At 53.3% G+C, this 25,138-nt stretch overlaps 1 protein-coding gene and 1 long non-coding RNA gene across 9 annotated transcripts; one reads left to right on the top strand and one right to left on the bottom strand.

Moving 5' to 3' along the window:
- Nucleotides 1–837: 837 nt before the first annotated feature.
- On the bottom strand, nt 838–15,200 carry LOC102156064. 8 transcript variants are annotated; one of them, XR_005374522.1, is made up of 5 exons: nt 15,014–15,200; nt 11,051–11,163; nt 10,020–10,243; nt 1,648–1,815; nt 838–852 (listed from the first exon to the last, which is right to left on the bottom strand). It is a non-coding gene; the product is annotated as an uncharacterized LOC102156064 (long non-coding RNA). The 8 variants fall into 8 exon arrangements; XR_005374521.1 differs by lacking the exon at nt 838–852 and adding an exon at nt 1,275–1,360; XR_005374519.1 differs by lacking the exons at nt 838–852; nt 1,648–1,815 and adding an exon at nt 1,267–1,613 and having other exon boundaries at nt 15,014–15,199.
- Nucleotides 15,201–15,212: 12 nt separating this feature from the next.
- Nucleotides 15,213–16,318, top strand: DNAJB8 (DnaJ heat shock protein family (Hsp40) member B8). Its single transcript, XM_038565480.1, has one exon. It carries the CDS (start codon nt 15,499–15,501, stop codon nt 16,198–16,200), a length of 702 nt encoding a protein of 233 aa, XP_038421408.1. The 5' UTR covers nt 15,213–15,498; the 3' UTR covers nt 16,201–16,318.
- The last annotated feature ends 8,820 nt before the right edge of the window (nt 16,319–25,138 follow it).

Here is a 25,138-nt window from a genome sequence, read left to right as displayed (position 1 = left end):
GCCCCCTGTTTCTCATTACTGCCCTGGTCTTAGTTCCTTCTTACTGTCAACCAATATTTTTGGAGCTTCCAGTGGCAGACACTGTTGAAGGTGTCCGAAGCAGCCAGCAAGAAACAAATAGATGAGTGGATCCCCTCTGCCTGCAACATCCGGTCCAAGAGGCCAGGGACTGTGTCTGTCACTTTTGTGTCTCCATCTCCTCTAACGAGCCCGAGGTAGGTGCTTCCCAGATGTCTGTTGGATAGATTCATTCACTTATCCCACATGTGTTTGTTGATGCTGTTGGTTGGTGGCATTCTGGGGTGGGGATGAAACACACACATCTTGCCCTGATGAATCAGCTCTCTCTGGCTGCCAGGAAACTCTTGGAGGGAAGGGGTTGTTTCTGACAAAGGCAGCAGCCAGAGCTGGGGAAGGCTGTGGTGGCAGTGGTAGGAATGGTGTTGAGTGGGTGACCACCAGGAGCGGGGACACATGTGGCTTTGGAGGCCCTAAGCTCAAGCCCCAGGCACTCCTGCCCTTGCAGCTTCTGTTCCCTCCGCCATAAAATAATCAGCTCCTAACAATGATTCCTGCTGCCCAGAGTCATTGTGCGGGTAAACAGTTTCGATTTTGTGGCCTCAAAGCTCCCAGGCAGGGCAGGGCAGGGCAGGCAGGCCAAGTGTTGCAAGTGGCCGCCTTAGCAGGAGATGGTGCCTTTATGATTCCACAGGGGCCTGGCGCCAGGGTGCCTGGGGTGGGTTGGCCTTTGTTCCATCTGTTTGTACCCAGGTGGGGCTGGCTCAGCTGAAGGCCCCTTCCTCCCTTCCTCCTGTAGGGATGCTTCCAAGCCCAGCATCTTATTCCCATTTTCTGTTGGAAGAAACCAAAACCCCTGCCCTTCATAATTTGTAGAGACCATGTCTATCCTTCTCCAAAGTCCCTCTCACCTCCTGGTGACCACCACTAGAAATAGGGAAGGCAAACAGCCTTCCCAGTCCCTGGGGCCACAGAATGGACACTGCCCCAGGGGAATAAGATTTGGGAGGAATGTCTGTCATCCACCTGATGAAAAGGATGGACAAATTCCCCTGAGAGGCAAGGAAGCAGTCAAACACCCATGGGGCTGCTCCTAAGGCGAGTGGGCTGCCCCCTATGTGAATTTATAGCACCAGACAGTAGATCAAAAGTCCACTGTGTGTGTGCGTGGTGGGGAGCGGGAGTGGTTTAGGCAAAAGGATAAAATGATTCCAAACTTTATTTGTAAATACTAACAAGACCAGCACAAGTCAGAAAATTCAGGAAAATAAAGGGAGTCATGCATGTAACACATTCCAATATGAAGATTCTAGGATCACAATCTCTCAAACCTGTGGTTCTGCTGTAAGAATAAGATCAATGGCTCAGACTTGAGTAAGCCCAAAATAGACCCTATTATTTACACGATAATAACAGATGATAAAGGGGGTATCCTGAGTCAACGCAAGGGTGGAGGGTTATTTAAGCAAGTGGAGTTGGAACTACTAACTGGCTGGCATCTCACTGGGTGAACATCTAACTCAGATCTGGAACCAGCAGCATGTGCGGACGAATCTTGTTTTGGTTGCATGAGGTTTTGCAAAAGTATAGATGAGCTGCAAATGATTTTAGATCAGGAGAGTCACTTACAAATAGGCAGAAGTTCTGGTCCCAAGGGGGCTCTCTGTCTCCAGGGCCATTTGTGCAGGTCTCCACTCAGGAAGCCCTGTCTCCATCTCTATCTGCTCTCATGCCCACACCTGCCTGGGTCTTGGGTCTTGGGGATGCTGTTTGAGTCTTGACATCATCACACATATCCTATTACACATTCAAGATTTATTAAAGCTTTAGTCTTGAAACCAACCAAACACTGCAACCCACCTGGGTCACCTAGGGTGGTTCCACCACAGATAACTTGGCAGAGGGACCATGAATCTCAAGGTTAAGTTCAGCCTTTCTAGGAACCAAAGAGGGAAAAGAAAACTGTTGAACTGGGACACCTAGGTAGCAACTCCTTTTGGCTCAGGGCGTGATCCCTGAGTTCCGGGATTGAGTCCCACATCCAGCTCCTTGCATGGAGCCTGCTTCTCCCTCTGCCTATGTCTCTGCCTCTGTGTGTCTCTCATGAATAAATAAATAGAATTTTTTTTTTTTAAAGAAAGTTTTTGAACATGTAAGATGTAAAAGGATCTGCAGCAAGGAGGGAGTGGAAGGATAATTTGGGAAAGTGCTTTTGAAATGAGCTCTGAGAATTCTAAGACTCAAATGTTAAGTAATCATCCAAGTATTTTTGGCAGGAAGCTCTGACACGAGGTGTTTAGGACATTATGGTTTATAAAACCAGGAGACGGGATCCCTGGGTGGCGCAGCGGTTTAGCGCCTGCCTTTGGCCCAGGGCGCGATCCTGGAGACCCGCGATCGAATCCCACGTCGGGCTCCCGGTGCATGGAGCCTGCATCTCCCTCTGCCTGTGTCTCTGCCTCTCTCTCTCTCTCTCTCTCTGTGTGACTATCATAAAAAAAAAAAAAAAAAACAGGAAACTAAACACAACCTAAATGCTCAACAAAAGGGCACAAGGAGAGTATATACCCAAAAGAATTGGAAGCACGGACTCGAACAGATATTTGCACACCCACGTTTAGCGCAGCATTATTCACAACAGCCAAGAGGTGGAAACAATCCAACAGTCCAGGGATAGGTGCAGGATAAGCAAAATGTGGTGTAGACATACAATGTAATATTATTCAGTCTTAAAGAGGAGGAAAATTGTGATACATGTTACCACATGGACGGATCTTGAGGACATTGTGTTAGATGAAAGAAGCCAGTCCCAGAAAGACAAATACTATGTGATTGCACTTATATGAGGCACCTAGAGTAGTAGTCAGATTCTTAGAGATAGAAAGAGGGTATAGAAAGTAGGGTGGTGGCTGCCAAGGGCCGGGAGAGTGGAAAAGGGGAGTTGGTGTTTCATGGAGACAGAGTTTCAGTTTGGGGAGATGAAAGAGCTCTGGAGATGGACAGTGGAGACGGCTGCATGACAGTATGAAGGTACTCAATGCTACTGAACTGTACACTTATAAAGGGTTAAAATGGTAAATTTTATGTTAGGTGCATTTTACCATGGGAGGGAGAAGAGGAAAATACGGGACTTCCACTAGAAAGACTTTCAAATGCTTCCTGAAGGTTATGCCCTTAGAGCCAAGTCACGGAATAGAGATTTACACGTAACATGATGACATCTAAGGGGAGAGAACTGTCACCAAATGTTAGCAAACAGTGACATCTATGTCATAGACACTCTCCCCCTTTTTCTCATTTCCCAGCTGTTCTGTAATAAAGTGTAATAGCTTTAACAATTAAAGTAACATTTAACAATGATTATTGCAGAATAGGGGATAATTTGGCAAAAATATGCAAAGCCTCTAATACGAAAGCACAAAAAATAATAAAAAGACCAACTGCCACCCCAAAAAAGAGAGAAACAAGTGAAAGACACATCAAGAGGTCTTTCTCATTAGAAATGTAAATAAACATTCCAACATTCCAGCAGGTACTCTACCTCAGAAATGATCGAGGACATGAAAATCATACATGCAAATTACCACAGTCTGCTTCTCTTAGCAGAAACAGAAGAGGCTGCAGATGTGTAAAAACAGACTCTGGCACATTCCATTACTGGGAATGTTGATCAGAATTCTGCGTGCTCTCTGGCCCAGTGAGCCCTACTCAGGTGCACCTCACAGAAACCAGAAAGAAAAAAAAAGCTAAATTGCAGGGGATTTTTTGGGGGGGAGTAAATTGCAGAACAATGTATATAGCATAACTCTTTGGGACTATAAAAATATTTGTGTAGGGGCGCCTGAGGGGTTCAGTCAGTTAAACGTCTGCCTTCAGCTCAGTCATGATCCCAGGGTCCACGTCGGGCTCCTTGCACGGCGAGGAGTCTGCTTCTCCCTCTCCCTCTTCCCTGCCCACCCCCCACTGCTTGTGCTCTCTCTAGCTCTGCTCACTCTCAAATAAATAAATAAAATCTTTTAAAAAATAAAAATATTTGTGTAGATGTTGAAAACAATCAGGGAAAATACATACCTAATGAATAATAGTTGTTAGTTTGGGAAAGTGTGATAGTCTGGGGGCAAGGGAGAGGGTACTTTTCACTTTAGAAACTTGTGCCATTATCATAACATGTTATGACCATGCGCCGCTTTTGTAACCCCAAAAATAATCATCACAAACACCTGTTTACTTTTCTCTGCCTTGTCTCTTGATCTTGATCTCTCTCCCTGGAATGGTCTCCCCTTCAGAGCTGCCTGGAGAACTCCTCTTCCTCCTTCAAAACCCCAGTCAGAGATCCTAGAGGAAATCTTATTTGAGTTCTCCTTTCCCTGAGCCCCTCAGGGCCTCCCCAGTCCCTCACCAACGTGTCTCAAGGACAAGCCTGGCTGTGGTGCAGACACACCTGCCTCTTCCTTGCTGTGCAGCCCCAAGCAAGTAAATGGCTTAACTTCTCTGAATCCTGATTCCTCACCAATAAAAACAAGACGGCACCTTGCAGGGTGTTTTGAGGGTAATATGAGGAAGACAAAGGGTCCTCATTCCTTGGAGAGCCCACCTAGCAAGGAGACCTTGTTCTAATGCTATTTCAGCCCACTGGGCTTCAGATTGAGCCCCCGCGCCCTTCTTCCTTACCACGCATCCCCTAAGGCTGTCAGGGTCCCTTGGGAGTGCCGGTGGGTACCTGGCTATTTAGTAGCTGCTTTCAGTATTGGTCCCCACTAGCCAGGGTCCCCACAGGTCATCCATCCTCTACAGCTGGGGAAACTGAGGGCCAGGCAGGGATGGGGGGGTCTCATTTCCTGGGAGGAGACAGAACAGGATGACTCCCACTGGTATGCAAGCTAGAGTTGGGGGGGTTCCTCCTCGAGAGGGCACTCAGCGGGCTCTGTGCAGCCCACTCCCTTCCACCGCTCTGCCTGCCCTCACCAGCCCACACTGCAGGGCTCCCTCGGGCAGTCTGGGAAAACACCGTCCTTGCTCCTTTTTTCCCTGCCCCTCCCACCCAGGTTCATCGGTGTGGGGCTGTGATCCAGCTTTCCCAGACTTTGAGGGGATGCTGAGATGGACCCCTCTGTTTTCTCAGAATTTAGGAATGGAGGGGATGTTTTTACACAAGCCCACACCACACCACACCTCCAACTGGCACCCTCCAAACTTTACCTCTAGGTCCTCTTCTCTACCACACATGGACCAGCACCATCCCTTCACCTGCTCCATAGTGCCAGCCTCCTCCCCAGCCCCTCAACCTCTGGCGGGTGCCCACCTGCAACCCTATCTCTTCTTCCTTAACCTTTTTATTTCAATTATGAAACATTTCAGATATCCAAAAATAGAGCTAGTATCATAACGAACGCCATGGTACTGGTTTTCTTTTTCTTTTTTTTTTTTTTTAATTTTTTTTTTATTTATGATAGGCACACAGTGAGAGAGAGAGAGAGAGAGAGGCAGAGACACAGGCAGAGGGAGAAGCAGGCTCCATGCACCAGGAGCCCGACGTGGGATTCGATCCCGGGTCTCCAGGATCGCGCCCTGGGCCAAAGGCAGGCGCTAAACCGCTGCGCCACCCAGGGATCCCGGTACTGGTTTTCTATGCTGTGTAACAAATCACCACAAACTTAGCAGCTTAAAACCACACCCATTTATTATCTTACCATCACTGTGGGTCAGAAGCCTGGGCATGGCTTAGTGGGCTCCTCGACTTAGGGTCACACAAGGCTGCCGTCGAGCTGTTGACCAGGACTTGGTTCTCAACAGAGGCTCGACTGGGGCAGGCTCTGCTCTGCTACCAAGCACCCTCAGGTTTTTAGCACAAGGGGCTGCCTCGCAGCTAGTTGTAGGTTATGACAGATCACTCTTTCAAAGTCAGCCACAGACAGAGACTCTATAGGAGAGTGGCCAACACACAGGAGTTTTAGATAATGTCCCACAATCCGGGGAATGACATCCTGTCACCTTCGCCATATTCTATTGGCTATCCACAAGCCTCAGGTCCTGCCCAGGAGGCAGAGGCAGGAGAATGGAAGGCAAATTGCAGTCCTTCTGACACCCCCCCACCTCAGGTTAAGAAAGAAAACCTGATGGTATTATTGAACCCTCCCAGCCCTATCGCCTGCCTGCCTTCCTCCCCAGAAGTTGCCAGGGCTTTATTAGTCCCCTGTATGTTATATTTTTACTACTTATGTACAAATCCTTGAGCCACAGATCATATTATTCAATGTTTTTTATATTTTGTATAAATGGTATCATAATGGTAGATTTTTTTTCTATGACTTGCTTTTTTTGTTGTTTACTGTCACGTTTATGGTGTTGTTTCACAGAAATATATGAAGTTCTGGTCCATTCGTTTTTCACTGCAGTGTATACTATTCCATCGCATAAATAGAACATAATGTATTTGCCCATCTTCCTGTTTCCTGTTATAAATGGTGCATGTGTAGCTGTTCTCACTCCCTGCCATGCATGAGTGTTTCTCTGGGAGTGTAAGCCGAGAAGTGGAATGACTGAGTCAAGGGACTTGGGACCCTCACATCTATAAGATGAGACCAAAGAATTTTCCAAACTGGGTGTTCCAATGTATATTCTCACCAGTAGGGGGTGGAAACTCCAGTTGCTCCACACCCTTGCAGACACTTGGTAACGTCAGACTTTTACATTTTTACCCGTTTGTTGGTAACACCAATGCAATATTGTTGTTACAGAGAGATTTCTCCACAACATGCAGTTGATTACATTCTCCCTCTGCTTCAAATCCGCCCAAGGGCTCCCCAGCTCAGTACCTGATTTCAGCTCTTGGGTCTGGGATCCAAGCCTTGCATGACCTTTGCAGTCCCTGATCCCATACAGCCCCCATGCCCCCTTGCCACCTCCCTAGGCTCAAACACAACAGACTACAGACAAGTGCTCTCCCACCACTCAGGGCTTTGTGTCCACTGTTCTCTCTGTATGAAGCTACCTCAGTGTTTCAAGGCTCCTGCTTTACTAAGAAATAAATAACCTGACAGGTCAGCTGTGTGTTTTAAACGTTCACATTAAAGAAATGAATGCCTTAGGCACACTAAAAATACAAATGCAATATAACTGTGCTCATCACGCAATGGTTTCAGGGCTCAGACCAGAGTTTTCCACCTCAACACCACTGACATTTGGGACTGGATCATTCTTTGTGGTGGAAGTTTGTCTAGTACATTGTAGGATGTTTGGCAGCATCCCTGACCGCACCCTATGAGATGCCAATAACAGCCCTGCCCCCCCCCCCACCGAGTCATGACAATAAGAAATGTTTCCCATCATTGCCAGACATGCCCTGGGGAGGGAAGATTGACTCTGTTGAGAACACTGATTTATTTATTTATAAAAATATTTTATTTATTTGTTCATGAGAGACCCAGAGAGAGGGAGAGACAGAGGCAGAGGGAGAAGCAGGCTCCGTGCGGGGAGCCCAGTGTGGCACTCGATCCCAGGACACTGGACTCACGAACTGAGCCAAAGGCAGATGCTCAACCACTGAGCCACCCAGGCGACCTGAGAACACTGTTCTAGAAATTCATTTATAATGTACCTAGCCTAAAAAAAAAAAAAAAAAAAAAAAAAAAAAAATATAATGTACCTAGCCTGAAAGTGCAGTTTACAGTCCCATGACAAACACCATCCTCCCACCTGGAAATATTTTTTCCCAATGGGGCAATTTACTTCATTTGGAAAGGAGATCCAATGTCTAAACCCAGGATTATCACCTGTGTGAGGTCACAACCAAAGGCCAATGTCACTCCTCCCAGTAGACCCTGCTGGAACTACCCTCTTCAAGCCCTGCCCTCTGCTTGTCACTTCCTCTGCTCAGTCCTCCCTTCTCTGCTCAGCTGAGAATGTCATCTCCTCTGCTCAGCCCTCCCAGATGCCCCAAGACAGGTATCACTTCTCCCTCAATGCTTGTTGCAGCTGCATTCACATGTTTGCGTGTGTCTGTTCCCTTTCTAGTAGCCTGGGATTGGGAGGGTCCTCTGTGGGTGGAGAGAAGGGGGTCACAGTTGAATTCAGCTCTGTTTCCAGCTTACACCCAGACCAGCGCAGGAAAGATTCATGGATCTGAATGGCTAATTGCGAATAAGTCACCTAGGCCCTTCTCTAGTTGATCCAGCAAAACTCAGATGTGTGCTGAGCTCCAGGCAGGCAGACCTGGGGAGGGTCCTGGGGACTGCAGGGAAGAAGGAAAACAGTTCTGGCCAGACAGGTGGGCCAGACACCCCCAGCTGGGGTGGGAAGGGGAATCTCTGGAGACACCATACCCCAATGCCCAGGCATAGCAGAGCTTCTGTCTTTGTGGGAGGCCCAAGTGTGTTCGCATGCACATGTGTACATTTGTGTTGATGTGTACCGGCATGCACATACATGTGGGGGCACGAGTGCCTGACATGCATATGGAGGTGGGAGGGCCCTATCTGTCTACCCTATCTGAAAGGGAAACTTCGTCACTCTAAGCTTTCCTTCTGCTTTGTTTTTCTTCATGGCATCTATCACTACCTGACTATTATTTATTCATTATCAGTTTCTTGTGTCTCCCCTACTAGGTGGCAACTCTATGAGGTCAAGGCCCTGGCTAGTGTGTTCACTGTCATATACACATGCAGCACCCAGAAGAGTGCCTGGCTCATAGTATATGTATGTATAGGAGCTCAAGAAACAGGTGGGATAAAGTGGTTAGATGGATAGATGAAAGGCTGGCTGGCTGGATAGGTGGATAGATGGATGCGCAAGTGGTTGGATGAGTGGATGGATGGATGGATGAGTGGGTGGGTGGATGGATGGATGGGTAGTTGGATGGATGAGTGGATGGACAGATGAGTGGGTGGGTAGATGGGTGCATGGGTGGATGACTGCTGGTGTGAATGTGTGCATATGCATGTAGGCCATGACTCTGGAAGATACTTCAGGCTTCTTTGTTCTATACTCTTTCCAGAAAGACCCAGGAATTCCACATCCTAGAAGCTGCAGAGGTCTAGAGGTGTGTGTGGAGGCTCTGGGGGTTGAGTCTTCCTGGAGGCTTGGGACCAGCTGTTGGAAGTGGGATTAGAGCCCTGCCCAGATCTGTTCCGTGTGGGGATGTGCCGAAGACTAGGGCACTGTGGGTGGGGAGAGGAGTGGCTGCCCTAACAGGCTGGTGCACTTTAGAACTTAGGTGTCCCACAAATGATGCCTTTGCTCAGGCGCTAAACCCCCACCAGAGGCTAGATCTGAGTTTCCAGACACCACATGAGCCACCACCAGGAAGGGTGTTGCCTGATTGGGAGTTGAGGGGAAAGAACCCAGTGGACACCCATTACCACTAGCTAGGAGGGTTGTGTGGAAACTGTCCTGGATGTCCTAGGAAGGGAAAGGGAGTCTGAGCCACATCTGTGTAGGGACCTGAGCAAAGATCATCCTGTTAACTCTGGAGAAGAGGAGAGGCTGCTCCCCATTTCCCATGCCTCCCTGTCTGGCCCTGAGCACTCACTGTCTCTTCTACCTGCCTGGTAACCTACCACCTGACCAGCTCTCTATCAGCTCACCAATTTCTATGTCCATTTATCCTACCTATTCTTCTACTGACCTGTCCATCCCCCACTCTTTCCCTTCACTCATCTGTCTGTCCTTCTATACATCTGTCTATCCACCAATTACAACATTGCCATCATTAGGCTAGCATATCCATATATACAGCCTTTCCTCTATTCTAAGCTATCCTCACAGCAACCCTATGAGGAAATGCTATTATTATTCCCATTTTACAGATGAGGTGTGGAAATTGAGACACAGAGAGGTTAAGTGACTTCCCTAAGAACACACAGCTGGTAAATGGCAGAGCTGTCTGACCTAAAAGGCTGAGTTCTGAACCTCCCAGTTTTCACTTCATCCATCCATCCATCCATCCATTCATCCATCCATCCATCCATCCTCATAGCTGTCCATCATTCAGTTCCTTCACTCACCTGTCAGTGTCCATCCAGTGGCCCATCCATCGCTGTCACCCATCCATCCTGAAGGTAATGCAGTTAGAGAACCAAGGGCCCTGAGGGGAGCGAAGGCCCGGACTGCCCATCTGGCTGGGTCGGTTGGACTGCGGGGGTGGGGTGAGCTGCCCCAGGCTGGGCAGGGCTGCAGGAGGCTGGAGGGAATTAGCCGAGTGATTGCCAGGATCATCTAATTAGGAACGCTAGTGATAAGCAGATAGGATCGAGGGTGATTAGAATCCTTTTAAAAAGCCACTCCATTAATTACAGAGACAGAGAGGGGCCTCTGGCTGCTCAGAATACCAATTGGCTGCCTAATCGGCCTCCATCAGCCCGCCCTGGGGAGCAGTCCTGGGACTGCTGTGTGACCTTGGGTGCCTGCCCTCTCTGAGCCTCCCTGTACACCAGATCAGGCTCTAAGATCACCTGTCACCCAAGATCCCCTTTCTCTAGCCAGGCCACGAACCAGGAGGCAGGCTTTAGGGTGGGCCTGAGGCTGGGGTCCCAGGAGGGACACAGAAGCCTCTGGCCAGGGAGGCTAGCCCCAAAAGGGAGGAGTTTCTGTACCCAGCTGGCGAATGAGGACAGAGAAGCTCAGAGAGGGAAGGAAAGTAGCCAAACAGCCAGTGAGAGTCAGGAGGGCCGGGGCCTGAGCTAAAGTCATGCCTGCGCATCCCTGTCTCTCCACTCAGATCCCAGAGGTCCCTGCTGCTAACATTTTCAGTTTTGGGTTTCCGAGGACATTACTCAGAGCCATTTTCTGAAGGGAAGATCACCTCCGCACGCTGCCAGATTCCACACGTGCCTTTGCGGGAAGCTGACCCCCACCTCGCCCTTGGTACACTGGAGAGGGCTTCCCCTCTCCAGGGCATCTCCGTCAGCGAGGAGCTCGGCTCTGCCTCCGTGTAGCTGGTACACCCTCCCATGAGGCCTGCGGCGTGCTCTGCTCTCTGAGCCCCGGGACATCCGTGACCCAAGGGGGTGTCCAGTCCCGTCTCCATCCCCACTACCTCTTACAGAGCACCCCGGGGTGGGGGCCACAAGCACAGGGCCTGAGGTCAGAGCAGTGCAGAGATCTTGCTGCGGGGGCTCCGGAGCCAGCAGTGGCCAGGAAAGTTCCTCCCTGGAAAGACAGTGCAGGCAGCACAAGGCTCAGGCGAGGCAGGGCAAGGGGCGCCTGGCTTGAGGGGAAGTATCTGTGGGATCTGGGGTATCTCAACACCCTGGATCCCTTGTCCCTTGATGAAACCACCCACACACTGCCTCAATTACATTGCTATGGGATCCTCAGGCTTCAGTTGTAGTGATGCCGTTGTCGCCAACCACCCCCCGACCAATGTCACATTACCCTATTACCATCGCCATAAACATACCATCATTCCTCCCTTCACTGTCATCACCACTACTACTCCTGTCATTCCTGCCGTCACTGTCATCACCACATGACCATCTCCTCCTCAGCCAGTATCATCACTGACCACACCACATCACAATCATCACGCCACCACCACCATCACCACCACCACATCCCACCGTCCCTCCATCACCTCAACCAGTATCACTGTCACTGTGACATCCACGAGGCCCATCACTGCTGTTGCCCAGACCAGCACCATCATCATCACTGCCACCATCCCACCTCTGACGCCACCTCCACCATCACCATAACCACCCACCTCCACCTCAACCAGTATTCACATTACCTTGACCACCAGGATGGCCCTCATCACCACCACTACCACCACCAGCATCGCCACAGTCACTGTTGTCACCACCACCATCTTCACCTCCACCACGTTACCATGACGACCATTTCTACGATCACCATCCCCTACAACACCACCGTTTCCACCTCAACCACCTCCCTCATTAGTACCATCATCATCTCCTATATCACCTCTGCCACCTTCACCACCAATGCCGCCTCTGCCATCATCACATTGTCACCATTGCCTGCACTGTCACCATCAGAGCCACCTGCGCCACTACCACCATCAGAGCCGCCGTCGCCGTGACCAGATGCACGCAGTTGCTGACTCTAACAGGTATGAAGGCATTTAATAGGAGTTTTCACAACCATAGGATGACCTGAGGCATAAAGACTGGGAACACAAGTCATCCTGAGGGTCTGCCTGCTGCTCCAAAGTGCGTGGATCTCAAGAGCTTGCCTGGAAGCTTCAGCCTGCAGCTCTGAAGCAGAGGGGTCTCAGAGGATTGCCTGGGACTTGCTGCAAACCTCCGGATGTCATCTGCCTTCAGCTGCCTCTTTCTCTTCCACTTTCGAAATCACACGCATTGGCAGACTCTACCTGGAAACCACATGGGTAAGAGGATTCTGGAAAATCTTCCCTAATTCCCTAGGATGCAGAGGAGATGGTGGAGGAGGGTGGCGGACATCACATCTGCTGCATTATTACCGTCGCATCAGCACTGTTGCTGGAGCACGTCATGACTCCTACTGTTGTCGGCATCCGTCCATTGCTGTCACAGCTCCATTCGGCCAAGTGGAACCATCATCAGCACTCGCACTGCCATCGCCAGCAGCACCAGGGCCACCGTTACTACCATTTCCATCACCCACACGATCACCGGCAGTCTACTGCAGCATTGCCCAGCTATTGCTGGAGACTTGTAGAACCTTCCTGAAGGGGAGTACCATTCCCCACCCCACTGATGTTGGCCTGGGCCACGTGGCGAGAGCACAGGTGACACAGGTACATCACATCCCAGGAGAAGTCTTCAGAGGCACTCCACGTTTCTCTCAGCTCCCACTCCCGCCCTCTCTACCATTTGAATGGTATGTTCCAGACCAGGGCACTCCCTCATCCAGGATCCAGATGAGAAGACCTGTGAGCTGGAGCCCCAGTGATGTGGGCAAGGGCCAAATGTCCATCATAAGGCTTCGAGATGTGGGGGGCGTTACTGAAGCAAAGCCGTACAGCAAAGCCATGACCATCACCAGCGTCACCACCTCCAGGACCACTGTCACCATGACCAACTTCCCCAACAGTGCCACTACTAGCCTTTCTATCACCTCCTGTCACATCTCCACCATCACTATCAATATCACCTCTATCACCCCTAGTCCCCAATTACCATCCCCTCCATTGTCACCACCACACATTACCTTCGCTACAAGCCTGACTACTGTCACTGCCACTAGCACCTCTTCTGCCATTAACAACTTCACCATCACCACCATAATTGCTCCGACACTCACCACTGCCTCTCTCCTGTTCATTTCCTCTGTCAAGTGACATGTGTTGGGTGTTAGCCCATGTGGGTGGGTGGACAGGGGCCACGGTGGACAAGTCCCGCTCCCAGTAAGGCAGGTGGGAGCGACTGCCTCTATCACTCTAAGTTGGGCTTGCAAAGTGTCTCCAGATTCTGCTTTCATTCCTCTTGGCATTTGGGACTGGCTGGAACCTGCTGTCCCCTACTAGGTGCTGGGAACCAGCGCTGATGGGTACGGAAGGAGGAGAGAGAGACAGAGAGAGAGAATACAGAGAAGGGTAAGGGCTATAGAAAGGAAGAAGAGAAGGAAGGCATAGGGGTAGATTGCTGGGGCTGGGAGAGGAAGAGGCATGCCCTCTTAGGTAAGACTTGGTGATCCGGGGGTGGCTCGGTCAGTTGAATGTCTGCCTTCAGCCTAGGTCATGTGTGATCCCAGGGTCCTGGGGTCGGGCCCTGCATCAGGCTCCCTGTTCCCTTCTGCCCCTCCCCCTGCTCGTACTTGCTCTCTCTCTCAAAATAAATAAATAAACAAAATCTTAAAAATAAAAAAGACTTAGTGATCCCAATAGATCTGTTCCTCATTGGTGCAGCTACTAAGTAGTGTGTTCCATCTTAACTAGAGGAGAGTGAGGGAAGAGGAGGAATAGATGTCAATCAGTATTGTTAATTGCTATTTCTCAATATGATCTAATATCGGAGCAAGAATTAAAGAAATGTAAATGCCTAGGAACATGTGGTTCCTTACTCACTCATCTTATTGGCTTTGCAGGGCTGCCAGGGCATATGATCACAAACTGGGTGATTTAGAATGAAAGAAATGTAGCCTCTCACAGTTCTGGAGGTCCAAGAGAAGTCCAAGAGCAAGGTGTCAGCAGGGCTGTGCAGTTTCTGGTGACTGTGGGCTCCCCCTGTGCAGATTGCCACCCCTGTTCTGTGTGACTCCATAAGGACACTTGTTATCGGACTGGGGACCTGTCTACATAATCCAGGATACTCTCGTCTCAACATCCCTAATTTAATTACATCTGCAAAGACCCTTTTTTTCCAAATGAGATCACATTCACAGGTTCCACATATTAGGACAGGAACATAACTTTGGGGGGACCACCATTCACTCCACTATACTCACTAGTCACACTATCAGTCCCTTATTTTTTAAAAGATTTTATTCATTTTCTATGAGAGACACAGAGAGAGGCAGACACACAGACAGAGGGAGAAGCAGACTCCTCCCAGGGAGCCCGATGTGGGACTCGATCCCTGGACCCTGGGATCACGCCCTGAGCCAAAGGCAGATGCTCAACCACTGAGCCACCCAGGTGTCCCAATCCCGATTTTTCTTATCAGAATTGAGTGGAATGCTTCTTTCTTTTCATTTGCTGTCCTCAGACGGCCCTGTCTGTCTGCATCTCTCTCTGTCTCTCTCTCTCACTGATGTGCCGTGTGGCCTCGAGTACATCCTACATGTCTCTGAGCCTCTTTCATTCAACAAATGTTTATTGATTGCCAGGCACGGCCTTAGACACTGACGAACACCGCTGCCTTTGCAGGCCTTACTTCTGAGGATCTGACCTGATAGAGGGCGCAAGAAGAATTAATTCCTGCTCCTGCCTCCCTTCCTGGTTCCTCACGTGCCCCCGCCAGCTCCATCCTAACAACCCAGCCAGTGGGCTAAGCGGATGTGTCCAGGAAGTCCTCCCTCCCCTCCCCTGACGGTGGTCCCGACCTGCACTGCCCACCTGGGCTCGGTCCTGCGGCTGACCCTGCCTCTGCTCCTTGGCTCCCAGGAGCCCGGCCCACAGGCCCAGCAGAAGCAAGCTCCAGATCCCAGCCCCGCCAGGGTGCCGACCTCGGCGGTGGGGGGCAGGCTGGTGTGCCTGCCTGTGCCAATGCGGGGCTGGCGGCGGGATCCGCCCCGCCCGGGGGCTGATGTCACAAAGGGCCAGGCCTCGGCTCCGCAGGGGGGTGTGCCCCTGGCCTGGCCCCACTGTGGCAGTGTCCCCCTCCCCCGACCCCTCTGAGTGGAGGCGCCCACCAGTCCCTGAGAACTGGTACTATGAAAAGGTAAAGCCGCCAGGCAGAGCCGCGCCCGGAGCCAGCAGATTCCAGCAAGGCCCCCGCAGAGGGACCCACACCAGCTGCTGCCTCCCCCCGGCTCATCCCAGCCCCCGGGCCGCGTGCCCAGCTCACCTTCGCCCCGCCTCTGCCCCCACCGGCCGGCGGCATGGCCAACTACTACGAGGTGCTGGGCGTGCAGTCGAGCGCCTCCCCGGAAGACATCAAGAAGGCCTACCGCAAGCTGGCCTTGCGCTGGCACCCCGACAAGAACCCTGACAACAAGGAGGAGGCCGAGAAGCAGTTCAAGCAGGTGTCCGAGGCCTACGAGGTCCTGTCCGACACCAAGAGGCGCTCGGTGTACGACCGCGCGGGCTGCGACAGCTGGCGGGCGGGCGGCGGGGCCAGCGCCCCCTACGGCAGCCCCTTCGACGCGGGCTACACCTTCCGGAACCCCGAGGACATCTTCCGTGAGTTTTTCGGCGGCCTGGACCCTTTCTCGTTCGATTTCTGGGATGCGCCCTTCAACAGCGACCGCGCGGGCCGGGGCCCTGGGCTGCGGGGCGCCTTCTCGGCGGGCTTCGGGGAGTTCCCGGCCTTCATGGAGGCCTTCTCGGCCTTCGACGCCCTGGGCCGGGCCGGCGGTGCCAGCCGCACCACCTTCTCGTCCACCTCCTTCGGGGGCTCCGGCGCCGGCAGCTCAGGGTTCAAGTCAGTGATGTCGTCCACCGAGATGGTCAACGGACACAAGGTCACCACCAAGCGCATCGTGGAGAATGGGCAGGAGCGCATGGAGGTGGAGGAGGACGGGCAGCTCAAGTCGGTGACCATCAATGGCAAGGAGCAGCTCAAGCGGGTGGACAACAAGTGAGTGGCCGGCCGTCCCTGGGGCCACCGCTGTCGCCGCCACCACCCGCCGCCACCCACCTGCCGCGCGGGCCGCAAGCTAGGCTCATGGTTAATAAAAATGCCAAGTGAGTTCATGGAAACAGCTGGCCTGAATGTGTGGGGCGTGGGGACCTGCTGGGCCGGCTGGGCCCCAGCCCCATGCAGAGGAGCGCAAGCGCTCAGGCCCCTCGGCACCACCTCCACACCCAGGCTGCGTTACTGGGAGATGCGGGGGTGATCTCTCTTGTCTGTGTCATCTGGGCTGGGGTCTGTCTATCTCAACCCAGCCCTGTCCCTCTGTGCCCACCATCTGCTCTCTGATGGGGCTGCATCATGTCTCAGCCCACTGCCCCCTCAGTGATGCTTCGCACAACCATCATGCCAAACACAAGTTACATCATGATGCCTGCCTTGCTGTGTACCTTCGGTGGCTCCCTCTGCTCTAAGCATAAAGACCTCAGGCGTCGTCCTCACCATGGGGCCCTGGTGGTCAGGTCCCTGCACGCCTTCTCAGTCTCACCACCCTGCAACCCTCACTCTCTGAGCCCCAGACATACTGGCAACCCTCTATTCCTCCACTGAACTAAATGCCTTGCAACCTCAGGGCCTTTGCACATGCTGTTCTCCCTGGTATATGCCCATTCATCTCGAGGCCTTTGCTCAAGCATCACTTCTTCAAGGAAGCTTTCCCCAACATCACTATTCTGAATTAGTCCTCCACCTACCCCACTCTGAAGGCCCCTCAACCATTTCACCCTGGCCCTTATGTGTTGTCTGAGAGATGTGTGCCTCCTTGACGACACTGCAGGTCCAAGGGAGCAGGACCTGTAACCCCTCATCACTCACTGTATCCCCAGAGTCTAGAGCAACACCTGGGACTAAGGGGCAAGGTATATTTGTGTTGGGGTGTTGAGAGATATGCGCTGATCTTAGGCAAGCCAGAGTGAGGCTGGTTGTCTAGGAGGAAGTGAGTGCTGGAGCAGGAGACAGGAAATACTGGGTCCTGTTTCGGACCAAGAAACACAGTTTGTGGTGAAGGCTCCTGCATGCCTCTGTAGTGCTCATGGCTGGGCCCCACGGGTGGACTTCAGGACAGGCTGTTGGTATGATGCTCTAGTGCTGGTCAGCATAGCTGGTGGGCATCTTCTGAGCAGCTTTATGGGCTGCGAGCAGAGGGGCAAGTAGGAAAGAAAGTGAGTCCAGCAGACAAGACCATGGACATGTACAAGGACCCGGGGCAGGTGTTCTGAGGACTGGGGCTCTGTTGTAGGATTTCCCCAATGACCCCCGAAGGAAGCCTACGTAGGGGAGACTATAGCCTGATGTGCAGACATCGCACATACATTTTCATCCGTATTTGTGTAGCACAGAGAAGTGGAGGATGTTTGATTTTGGTCTGCTGCCCCAGGAGGCTATAAACTCCACAAAAATAGGAGCTCTGATCCTGTTTTTGTTCATCTCCAGTACCTAGCCCAAGGCACGAATATAGTAAATACTCAATAAGTATTTGTTGTATGAAGGTGTTTGTCTATGAGCCCGACTGAGGTCTCTATAGCTGGGCCACAGGGCTCTGTCCTCAGCATTACATCCTCAATAAGGTTTTGAAGGAGCCACAAAGGGCACAGGCCTCACATTCTCAGACACACTCCACTGGGGAGGGGAACAGATGCAGAGCTATTGCCCACGTCAGAAATAAGATGACCAACTCTTGCAACTGGAGTGAATATAGTAACTCTGCTTTAAAGAGAAGAAGGAAATTGGGCTGGGCAGACCTGGCTATGTCAGCCATGTGTGGATATGGAGCCGGAGATCTTAGTGGGCCACAAGCTTTGTGTGGCCAAAGGTGTGAATGAGGAAGTGCCTAGGAAGTCTCATGTGCCCTTGGGGAAGTAATGGTTCTTCTGTTCAGAATTTCTATCCCACTCTGTGCTCAGCTCCAGGCCCTGCCCTGGGAGAGGGGCAGGAGCAGCCTGCAGTGGATCCAGAGGGGGTGGCTAGGGTGGGGACAAAATTGGAGACCTCATCCTAGGAGGCTGGGAGACTCAGCTTGGAGAAATCCAGCTGTGTGGATCCCAGTTGTCCCTAGGTGTCTGCAGGGCTCCTCCAGGCCAAGAAGACAGATGGGTCTGAGCCCAGGGATCAGATCTGGGAGCCACTGGAAGGGCCAAGTGTCCCAGGGAGCAGGTCCTGGCCTTATGGAATTGGAGCTTTATTGAAGACAGCAAGGCAGACGCCCCTAGAGGGGAGTGAGCTGCCCATCACGGGAGGGGTGACAGTGCTGAGTTCTGATTACCTGTGGGCCTACGGAGTGCCAATGTTTTAAAAATATTTTTAAAGTATGTTTTTATTTTGAAACAATCTCAAGTTACAGATGTGTCATGTACTTTTAATGTGATGTAAATCAAGAAATGGGTATTGAGCGCTTATGGTATGCCAGGCACAATTGTGGGTCCTGGGGAATACGGAGGTGGGCAAGACAGCTCCCTGCCCTAATGGGGCAGACATTCTGCTGGGGAGCCAGAACAAGCAGGTGTGTAGAACACTGTCCCGAGTCGTAATGAATGCTAGAGAGGAAATCCAGGCGGGTAAGCTCGTGGAGAAGGATGGGGTCAAGGGCATGGGAAGGAGAGTGTTTCGTCAGGTGCTCCTGGGAGGCCTTCCTGAGGAGGAAATGGGAATGACAGTGAGATCATGGCCCACATAGTTATCTGGGGGAAAAGCCTTCCGGACAGAGGGGACAACAAACGCAAAGACTCTGTCCTGTTGAGGAACAAGTGACAGCAGAGGCACACAGTTCCATTTAAGGCCCTCACTGTCCCAGATTGGAGTCATTGACCCATGTCACATAAGAGAAACTGAGGCAAAGAGAGGCGAGTCACATAACTCGCAAGTAGCTGAGCCAGAATTTCATTCAGGATATTGGGACTCCAGAGGATTTATCTTCCAAATAATAATAATGGTAACAATAGCCACAATACTTGCAGCAACAAAGATCGATGCGCATATGTATGTGTGTCTGTGCGTGCATGCATGGGTGTCTGTGAAAGATTGGCATGCTAGCAATTCCTTGTTCCTTGGGGGGTAGAGTGGAACCAGAGGTGGAGGTGATTCCAGGTGCCAGGGTTCAAGGCTGATTAGTGACAAGGTCTTGGTTCCCAGGCTGGGAAGAGGGGAGTGTGGACGTGGCTAGGAGGGGTGCTGTGAGTGCCAATCGGGCTGGGGCCTGAGCAGCTATTGCTCACCTATGCATCTCAGCTCCTAGCCTGGCAAGTAGTAGGTGTCCAATAGATGATGTGAAATGAAAGAAGGTGGGAGCACACTATTCCAGGGACCAGCAAGAACCAAAGGGTGTGCTCAGAGGATAGCCTCTGGAGGTCATGATAGGAGAAGCTGCTGGGAAGCCATAAACCTAGAGGGGAGGTTGGGGCTTGGTCAAAGACAGACCTGGGAGGAATTCATCCCCATTTCCAGATGCACAGCTAGACCGAGGAACACCCATCGAGGTGGCGGGGAAGCCTAGAGGTGGCCTGGGTACTTTTCTCCCAGGTGAACATCTGGGCTTCTTGAAGGCTTCTTCTAGGAAGTTAGGGGACATCACCCCAAGATCTCTAGGGGTTGCAAAGCCCCTGGGGGTGCTGCAAGTGCCCCGGCCAAGAGGACACAGTAGGTGACCTGACTGTGGGCTGCACCTCTAGGCTCAGCCTAGCCTCTGGCTTCTTGAGTCCCGCCTCCAGGAGCCCCCGAGACAGGCCAGCAGCTGGAGGTCTCCTAACCACGTTACCGGAGGAACGGGAGAGCCCCATGACACACAGAAGGTTGAACCCCAGCTCCCAGCCCTGCAATGGGACTAACTTCATCAAAGCCCCCACTACAGCATTAACCACCTGACCTGTGCCCCTGCCGACCTGCTAATTTCACCAATTACTGGCCAACCGCGGCTGCATCAAGTGGGCCCGCTTAGCTCCGACAGCTGCCGGGCAAATGCAATTACGGCCCAGCAGCCCAGGCGGTCGCATGGTCCTGGAGCTGGGTGCACGGCAGAGATCTGGGGTGCTTGCAAGACACCGGTGTTCCTAAGCACGCAGGATCCCAGGGTCATGGCACTGTCTGCACTCCCATCCTGTCACCAAGCCTGGCCCATCAAAGCCATGCTTCCCCTCTCCAGCTCAGACCCGTGATAGATCACGGCTTTCCCCTCCCAGACTCCTCCCAGGGCTGCCGAACTTGGCGACCTGTGTGCCTGGCAAAGCAGGTCCTTGACCACTTGGCTGAATCCCGTCTCCACCCTTGGCTCCATTTGCCACATTGAGAAACTGAAGCTCGGACAGGTTGAGGCGCAACTAGAGATGCACACCAGAGGTCAAGCCCAACTCCCTCAACGGGTGTTTGAGTCCCCTGCTGCCTTCCCAGCCGCTCAGGTCACTTGCCCCAACAGGCGCTGCCTGCCCGGGCCCCTTTCAGTGACCAAGTCTTGTGTCGTCTTGTCCTGCACCCGAACCTCCCTTCTCATCTCCTTTGGGGCCATCCTTGGAAGCCTCGCTCCCAGTCCTCTCCTTGGGGAGGCCTCCCCAAGCCTTGCTGGAGCAGGATGTTCTGGCCAAGGGGACTTTGCCTTCTGGGCCTGGCTTTGTGCCAGGTGCAGAGACTGTGGCCATGAGGAAGCCTGGGGGTCCCACAGAGCTCCCACAAGCCGGCATGCGCATGCTGGCTTGGACCGACTGGTTGGGGCCAGCTCTGTTCCATTTCTCATATAAGAGTGTCCCAAGGGTGGGGTTACATTGAGGGCCTCTCCTGGCCAAGCCTCAAAAGGGGTCCTAAGAGGTGAAGGGCTCACCTTCAGGATACAGCTCCTAGCAAGGGTCCCCTCTGCTGCCTCCTGGGACCCCCATCACTCCCCCGGGCCCTGTGCCAGCCTCTTGCTTGGCCTCCCTGCCTCCTGCCTTCCCCTCCTTCATCCTGTTCCTATCCCAGCAGCCAGAAGGATCTTGTGAAAAACAGTTTGGGAGACATTCAATGCTAAAGCTAAAGTCCCCATGGCAGCTTCGAGGCCCTCATGACATCTCTGGCTTTCCCATTGCTTGCTCTGCTCCAGTCCTACTTGCCTCCTCACCATCCTGCACACACTGCACACTTGTCATGCTCCTGTCTCAGAACTTTTGCACTGGCTGAGCCTTCTGCCCAGAACCCTCCTCCCAGATTTCCACATGTGCCCTCTCTCCACACGGGCCTTCAGGTCTTTGTGCATCTCCCTATGTGCCTCTCCCTCTCTGTGCTGGGCTCCTGTCTCAGGGCTTTTGTACATGCTGACCCCATGGCCTGAAACACCCCTCCCCACTCAGCCCCACGCAGCTAACTTCTACCAACATCTCCCTACCCTGGCCTCTTCTCAGATGCCACTTCCTCACGTAGACTGCAGACTTAGGCAGGCTCCCCCTCCTCCAGCCCTCACTCCAGGGTCCCCACATCTTTAGGACCCCTGGCTGTCTGAAGGAATCCAGGTCCTCTGCGGAAGGAGTGGGTTCCCCATAGCTGGTGGGGGTCAAGATGGTATCTGGTGCTGCGATTCAATGACACTGGAGCATTTTACGAGTCAGGGCACCCAAGCCCTGGAGAGGGCTGTTCCCTGGTTCACAGAGCAGGTGGGGAGCCAGGTCTGCAAGCTCTCTACTATGAGTGGCCTCAGTCCTGGCCAGGCAGTGTCACTTCCACAGAGGCGTTTCCACCGGAGTCTGGTTTCTTCATGGACTGGAGGTGGGGGCGGGGGGCGGGTGATGTTCTCAACCCTACCGAGTCCCTGCACCAGGCACTGTGTCTGCACACTCCCCCGACGGCCTGGCCCCGACTGCAAGAAAGAGGTATGGCTATTTGCCCCCATTTTACAGATGGGGGAACTGAGGCTCAGAAGGTGAGAGACTTGGTTAAGGTCACACGGCCACAGTGGGAGCCGCTTCTGCCCTCCTCTTCCTCTACCCCTGCACCCAGGGCCTGGGGCGGGGTGGGTGGGGCCCAGGCCGCCTCTGCCTGCCCTCCCTCCCTCTGGCCAGTCGATGTTATCGCAGCTGATTTAATTTCAAAGACGGATTGAGCCTCGGCGGGAGGGAGAGAGGCTAATCGCAGCCGCCATCTGCCCCGTTGTCATGGGGATGGGCTCCCAGCAATTGTGCCGGGGCTGGACCCAGATAAGGGCAGCACAGTGGGCTGGAGGGGACCGCGGTGGGTGGGGTGGGGATGGGCAGGACGGCGGGGAGCAGGGGGAGACGCGGAAGGAAGGAGGGACCCGCAGACCCAAGAGATAGATGTAGGGACGCAGAGGCGCCGCGGGAGAGAGCTCGGGGTGCCGAGCAGCAGCAGCAGAGAGACACAGGGAGGCTGAGACCCACGGGCAGCAGGTGCCCAGTGGAAGGCTGAGCAGGGCCCCGGGCAAGGCTGGTGATCACGACATGGCGACAAGGAGGCCTTGCCGAGCCGCCGCCCTCCTGGCCAGGCCGCCTCTCACCCCCACGGCCTCCTGTGGCAGCACTACCGCGGGGCCAGGGCCCTGGTGGGACATCCTGACCTCCCCAGGCCCTCTGCCACCACAGGGCCACAGACCCCAGACTCCCTCCTGGCCGGGCAGGGGCCCAAGCCCGGTTCAGAGCTGGCTTCTTCACCGGCTACTTCACCAAACAGCTGCCAGATCCCTGGGCCTGGCTTGCAGGACATAAAACTTGCCAAGTCGCATGGCCTCGTCTTGGGAAGGGAAGGAGGGTGCTGAGCATCTGTGCGTGCTTTGCTCACCGGGTGTCCTCCGCAACACCGTAGGTCGCTGTGCCGGGCCTGGGAAGGTGCCCAACGAGCCATCAGGGCTCTGCTCTGCGCCCCCACGGCCTGAGCTCCGTCCCCTCGGGCTCAGGGACTCGCATGTTGCAGCTCCATCCTCCAGGAGTCCTGGCCCTGCTTCCACAGCCCAGGTGCTAGCACACTCCACGCTGGGTCTGTGCGCCTTCGGCCCCTCTCTGGGAACCCAGGGCGAATCAGCAACTCTAAGACAGTGGCTTCCTGTGGCATCTCACACCCCAACCTGTGTGGACCCCACGATTGCCCTTCTTCCCTGACTGCCAGCCACGGTCTGGTCCTGCCTCTGCATCAGGCCAGCAGAGACGACCGCCACTCCCCGCTCTCACCTGTGCCCAACTCAGAAGGTGGCACGCATCAGATCCGTACACCTGCTGTGTGCCGGCTGCCCGCTGGCCCGCGGGGCTTCCACGGTGGCCTCCAGGAAGGCACCGGCCTCCTCCCTGGGTTTGGGGCTGCCAACACCAACCTGCCAGAGGCGGTCCCGCAGGGACAGCTCCTTTGACCTTCTCACTCCCCTGCTCCAGCCCTCAGGAAAAAAACAAGGCACTTGTTTTCTCACGGAAGGTCACGAGAATTCTGCATTTGTTCTACCATCTTCTGCTGCTGGAAGTCTAAAGTCCAAACTCCCCAAAGTGGCTCACGGGAAAATATCAAGATCTCTTCTGACTTCAGGACGAATTGTGGCTTCCCACGATGCCCATGGGTGAAGGGCTCCAAACTCTTCTTCGAGACTCAGGACAAAGTCCCAGCACTGCCGAGAGCCCCCTGGTTCCACCATCCGTCTGTAGAACTTTTTCACCTCCCCAAACTGAAACTCTGTCCCCACCAAGCACTACCTCCCTGCTCCCCCTCTCCCAGCCCTGGCAGTCACCACCCTACTCTCCGTTTCCGTGAGTTTGGCGACCCTAGGGACCTCTTGTGAGTGGAATCACGCAGTATTTGTCCTTCTGCTGGCTTCCATCTATTGCTTGGACCTCTCTCTAGACCCCAGTGGCAGGCGTGGCCGTGGCTGATGGCGGGTGAGGCCGACCCCACCCAGGGCTTTAGCGGGAGGCAGGACTTGGAACTGCCTCAAAGATGCCCGCCACCCTCTACCTACACGGTGATTCTCTACGGACAAGTTTGTATGACAAATCTGCAATTTATTTTGCAGCTCGTGCTTATTATAACAAATTTAAAACATACAGACTATAAAATAAAAACACCCCCGGAGTCGGCTCCCCAGAGGGTTCACTGGCGGCAGTTTTCCGAGTATCGTAGCCAACATTATGGAAACCTGTGCGGTGCGTGTATCTGCTTTTCCTTTTTAACCATAATGGGCATCATTTACATGGGTGGTAAGAGCTCTTGTTTTGCCCACAAAACAATATACTGTGGACAGTGGTCGCCCGCCAAGGCATGCCAAGCAGGCTCCAACAGGTGAGGATACTCACCCCATCTCACAGAAGCGGAAGCCAAGGCCTCATGGGAGAAGGGAGCTCTCAAGCTCACCGGACCGGAGGCAGAGGGGTGCGGCCTCGATCCCAGGTTGGCCGGACCAGCAGTCCCCTGCTGTCTCTGAGCTGGGTCTTCTCCCCTGGAGACAGATGGCCAGCAGCCCAGGGTCCTGCAGCCCCACTACAGCTGGGCTACCTATTTCCATCACCAGGCCCGCCAGAACTCAAATGGACAGAGTAGGGACACCCCTTGGGGGTGGGGGCAGCAGGGCAGACATACACACCTCCAGCCTCAGGTGAGGCGCACATCAGGTTCTGGCAGGAGGGATGGAACTGGAGTCAGGTGGGAGTCCAGCCCTGGGCAAGTCACCTTACCGTCTGAGCCTCAGTTTCCTTATCTGACAAGCGACGTGTTATTATCCACCATGCTGTTTCCCTGACACTAGCACTGGGGGCCACGGGGATACGTGGGCAATATTCATGTGGCTCTTTCTCCAGAACTTCCTGGGCTGGCATGCCGGTAGGGGCAGTAGGCTTGCTTCTGCTGCTTCACAAGCCACCCTCCCAGGTTCCCTCTGGCTGGTGCTCATACCTCTCCTCACTTCTAGATGTCTCTTCCTTGGCAATCCAAAGTGAAAGCCCTGGATT

Source organism: Canis lupus, chromosome 20 (assembly GCF_011100685.1).
Source record: "Canis lupus familiaris isolate Mischka breed German Shepherd chromosome 20, alternate assembly UU_Cfam_GSD_1.0, whole genome shotgun sequence".
Classification (NCBI taxonomy): domain Eukaryota; kingdom Metazoa; phylum Chordata; class Mammalia; order Carnivora; family Canidae; genus Canis; species Canis lupus.
Note: the sequence above shows the minus strand (reverse complement) of the source record. Positions and strands in the feature narration are given on the sequence as shown.

Coding starts and splice junctions, on each gene's coding strand:
- DNAJB8 (XM_038565480.1), top strand. CDS start 15,499: ATGGCCAACTACTACGAGGTGCTGGGCGTGCAGTCGAGCGCCTCCCCG.